The sequence below is a fragment of the Otolemur garnettii genome, unplaced genomic scaffold, assembly GCF_000181295.1.
Source record: "Otolemur garnettii isolate 467f Iridium unplaced genomic scaffold, OtoGar3 scaffold00003, whole genome shotgun sequence".
In the NCBI taxonomy this organism is placed as follows: domain Eukaryota; kingdom Metazoa; phylum Chordata; class Mammalia; order Primates; family Galagidae; genus Otolemur; species Otolemur garnettii.
The window spans coordinates 5077352-5081983 of NW_003852398.1; the positions used below are offsets into that span (position 1 = coordinate 5077352).

Below are 4632 nucleotides of genomic sequence, written 5' to 3' on the forward strand. Positions count from 1 at the left end.
TTTTTTTTTTTTTTTATTACATTATAGCTATGTACATTAATGCATTTATGGGGTAAAATGTGTTTTATATACAATTTGAAATATTTCCATAAAATTAGTTAACATAGCCTTCACCACACTTTATTGTGTTAAGACATTTATACTGTACACTTAGTAGATTTGATATGTACCCTTGTACAATGCACCATAAGTGTGGTCCACCCATTCTCTCCCCTCTCCTCCTCTTTCTCCTTCATCTTGGGCTGTAGTTGGGTTATAGCTTTCATATGGGAGTGTGGGTGCTTATATAATGGTTTCATAGTAGGGCTGAGTACGTTGGATACTTTTTCTTCCATTCTTAAGATACTTTGCTAAGAAGAATATGTTCCAGCTGCATCCATGTAAACATAAAAGAGATAAAGTCTCTTTTTTAAGGCTGCATAATATTCCATGGTGTACATATACCACAATTTATTAATCCATTCATGGGTTGATGGGCACTTGGGCTTCTTCCATGACTTAGCATTTATGAATTAAGCTGCAATAAACATTCTGGTGCCAATATCTCTGCTATAAAGTGATTTTTGGTCTTTTGGATATATACCTATCCTTTCTTAATTGAATGCTTATTGGAGAGCCCTTAAGAAAATTTTCTGGTAGGATCAAATTTATTTAGATGAACTTGTTTGTGTCCAAGGGGAGCACTCACAGTGATTGTCAACTAGAGCTGCCCTCTGAGTCACCTAAAATGCTTGTACAGTACAGAGACCTCAGTCCCACTCCACATCTCCAGGTTCAGAATCTCAGAAGTTGGGTGATGAAGGCACCTGTATTTTGGGGCAGAGCTCCCTGGGTGATTTCTGCAGGATTGAGCCCTGGTTCAGAACCACAGCCTAACTCTGACATCACTCTCCCTTCACCCTCCATGTTCTAGCTTGGGTTTCTCTCAAATCATTTGGCTATTTTCCTGCCAGATTTGTACCTGTTCCTTCCCTTCCCCATCTAAACTGGCATTTCCCCAAACTGTATACAGGCCTGTAAAGAACTCCTAAAGGATATAGAAACTGTATCCTTGGCCTGCAAAAGAACTCCTGGGCAGATATGGCAGGTGGAAGGAAGAGGTACTTCGCTTCCATTGTGGGGATCAGCTCTAGGATAAGAAAGAGGGAACACCTAGTTACCCAAGCACTGAGGCCTAGGAGGAAACTTTGCAGAGAAGGCCACATCAGTGGGGATCCTATGGTTGGGAGACCTGTGTGTGGCCCGCAGATCTGACCAAGTGCTACCTGCCCCCTTTCTCTCCCCTAGGCTCTGGAAGAGGATCTGAACCAGAAGAAGCGGGAGCAGGAGATGTTCTTCAAACTGAGCGAGGAGGCAGAGTGCCCGAATCCCACGACCCCAAGCAAGGCCACCAGGTTCTTCTCCTACAGCTCTGCAGATGCTTCTTAACAACCATCCAGGGCTGTGGCTGGCAGCTTGGCAGGCCTCTGGGGCCCTCATTCTCTGTGAACAAATAACTCAGGATCCCCCTTCCTTCTTGCTTCTGTGCCAGCTCAAATCCAGACCCTTGCCCTGTGTTGCCCCTGCCATGGTGAGCTGTCTTTTGTCACTGGACCCTGAAATGTGTGTTCTCGTTAAGCTCCAGATCTGTTTAACCTGTGGGTGATTTGGGCTGATGGTGAGGTTAGGGTCCAGGAGGAATGGGTATATCCTATGGCCTTGAGGCCCCTCCTGTTTGCCAAAACACAGTTTTGCTGTCTGTGGGCACAAAGTTCTGCTGATGAAGTCACCATGGGCTTGTTGATATGGTAACCCTTGGTAGTTTTTCAGCCATTCCCTACAGTGTCAGATAAGAATCAAGGCCCCTCACAGCCATGTCGGTTCTCAGTGGAGCCTGGCCTGCAGCCAGCCGCTCCGGAAATGTCCTCATTCCTCCTGTTTCCCCAGTTTCCTTTTCACTTAAGACAGGGCATATCTACATAGGGAGAGTGGACAGTGGAAAGAGGGAGGCCTGAAATGCTCATTCTGCTAGCCTTGAGTTTTCACATCATCTCGTGTCCCCTCCCTGTACACACATGTATGCACAAGACTCGTCTCCGGCTCTACCCAGGCTTTCCTCTGCCCAGGTGAGCTGGAACGCACTTGCTGCTTGAGCCTGTGCCACTGAGCCTGTTAGGTGGAGCAGTTGGTGTGGAACATGCTGGGTGTTGGCACCAGAGGCACCGAGAAGCACAGGCTGTACTGCCAGCCTGCAATTCATTCTGGCCCCCACACAGGAGCCTGTGCTCAGGGATTAACTCCTCAGCACACAGACTTTCACAACCCAGTCTGCTCCCATGTGACACTTGCCCACACAACCTGCAGTTGAGATGGGCAGGCTCTTTCCCTCTGCCCTGTGACCTCCCTGATTCAGGGTCCCACCTTACACTTCAGAGCAAGGCTGGCAGTCTCTTGAACTTCTCTTCGTGAAGAAAAAGCATCAGGGAGAACAGAATGCTTCCTGTCCCCAGAATGTGGCAGAAGCAAAGGGTCTGTACCTTAGATAGACTTCAGAGTCCCAGTTGCCTCCTTCTAGACGCTAATGCACAGGCTGCAGAGTGTCTATAACCCAATAAAAGCAAATGTTCCCTCTGGTATGTGGGTTTATTTACAAAGAAAACCATTTTCCACCTTGATTTCGACACTGAAACAGATAGAAAATGTATGGCTTCTTCAGGAAGATACCCACTTTTAAAAGAAAACAAAACTGATGATGACTTTGAAGAATAATATGGGGTTAGGATTCTGGGTATACTGTTTTTCTGGTGACAAAGGTTGAAATACCCTGAGGGGCTTTCTCCTTCACTCCTAAAGGTTAAGATTGTACACTTTGTCTTTCTAAAGCAATTTTCTGAAAGATTTCTCAGCATTGGTTATAACTGGATGCTTGGGAAGGGAGGGGCAGCCATTCAACAGTTAAAAGGGGACATGGGTTCCCAAATCTTAGAGCTGGAAGAAGGCAGTGGTTCTCAGGTTAGTGAGCATTCAGCCCGCCTGCTTCAGTATTTGACTCAGATGGGACATTTCTCAGGTCTGGAACAAATGAGACAAGCTAAAGATTGGAACTAGCAGCAGGGTGGCCACAGAACACAGACCCAGCTCCTCCAGGGGGAGCCAGGATTGGTCAATGGGCAGGCAGGGCTGCTTTGGGCTTTGTATACAATTTTTACATTTGTATCCTGGGGCATGAGAATGAATATCAGGTGAAATGCTAGTTTCATAGTTCAGGGGAAAGTCTTTGATCATTCCCCGTTTGGCTCATCATTCATATTGTCCCTGTCCTTAAAGAGTTGCTGTGTCCCTGCTCAGTGCAGCCTGGGCCCAGTAGCTCCCCTGTGCTTTTCTGAATGGGGTCTGGCAGGGTCTTCTAACCTTATGATTGAGCCAATGCACAATGCTTATCTCTGAGAAGGCCCACATCATATTCTTTGTGCCCTGTGCTAGTGTTTTCTGTATAAGGAACAGATAGGAATGTTTCTCCTCAATACATTTTTAGCAGAGTAAATATAACTTATGTTTTCCCTTTATGAAGGATAAAAGTTATTTTTATGTAGTTTCCAAACTTTATACAAAATTTTTGTAAAATGTTCTCTGCAAAGTTAACTACAAGGTAAATATGCTTCTAATAAAATAACCAGGTCATCTGCATTTTGGGTTGTTCTTTTGAATTGGGGTGAGAAAGGGCACAGTTCTGTTTGCCCAGCAACCAAGTTTATCTTTTGAGTATACAGGTGACTCCCAGGTCATACGACAGGTCAGACTTTGGGGATTCTGCTCCAAAAGAAGTGACAGTTGGCTGAGAGAGCGAGTATGAATGTGAGTATATGTTCTCTATATACATTTAATATTCTCATTTAAGAGCAGACATGCATTGACTCCCTCAAGAGTTTTCACAGGTTAATGTATTGAATCCTTTCAGCAATGTGGGAGGAAAACATCATCATTCTCACTTTATAAATGAAAAAAAATGGACACTAGGCAAGGGGAACAATCAGGCCAGATCTCACAGCACTGGTGATGCCTGTGGGATTCAAACTTAGACCTTCTGCCAAGCATATCTCCACCACATCTCCTCTATCACCCAACTGCCCAGTGAACTATGTAAGAGTCACACAGACATTAGCCATCTCTGCAGTATTTAAAGAATTTGTCTGCCATGCCTTTGAAACACCATTGAGACTTTTTTAACCTGGCGTCCATGGACCTTCCCCCAAAGGGATCCATGGGTAGAATTCAGGGCATCTTTGTGCTTGGATGATGAAAGATTTAGTCTTTAGTTTTATTACCTCTAATTGAAATTAAGCGTTCCCTTTCATTATGGATATAGGCAACAAATTAATACCATTAGCAGTATCTGTGACTGTGTCACCAATAGAAACTGCAGGTATTTCATATCATGTTATAGCTAATACAGATTTCTCAAAACATTATTACTGTGAAATTACAGTAGTTACTAAATCTATCACTAGAACTTATTTATTTTTATTTATTTTACAGAAAGGATCTTGCTCTGTCACCTAAGCTGGAGTACAGTGGCATAGTCATAGCTCACCACAACCTTAAATACCTGGGCTCAAAAATCCTCCTGCCTTATCTTCCTGAGTAGCTGAGATT

The 4632-nt window shown here is 44.2% G+C and overlaps 1 protein-coding gene across 3 annotated transcripts in view; it reads left to right on the plus strand.

The window, feature by feature from the left end:
* Positions 1 to 3814, plus strand: part of STK10 (serine/threonine kinase 10) — a 149263-nt gene extending 145449 nt beyond the window's left edge. For all 3 annotated transcript variants that reach the window (XM_003781942.3, XM_023515232.1, XM_023515237.1), the window contains one exon: positions 1288 to 3814. In XM_003781942.3, the coding sequence (XP_003781990.1) occupies positions 1288 to 1428 (141 nt within the window). In that variant the 3' untranslated portion in view covers positions 1429 to 3814. The remainder of the gene's footprint in view (positions 1 to 1287) is intronic.
* Positions 3815 to 4632: the final 818 nt, after the last annotated feature.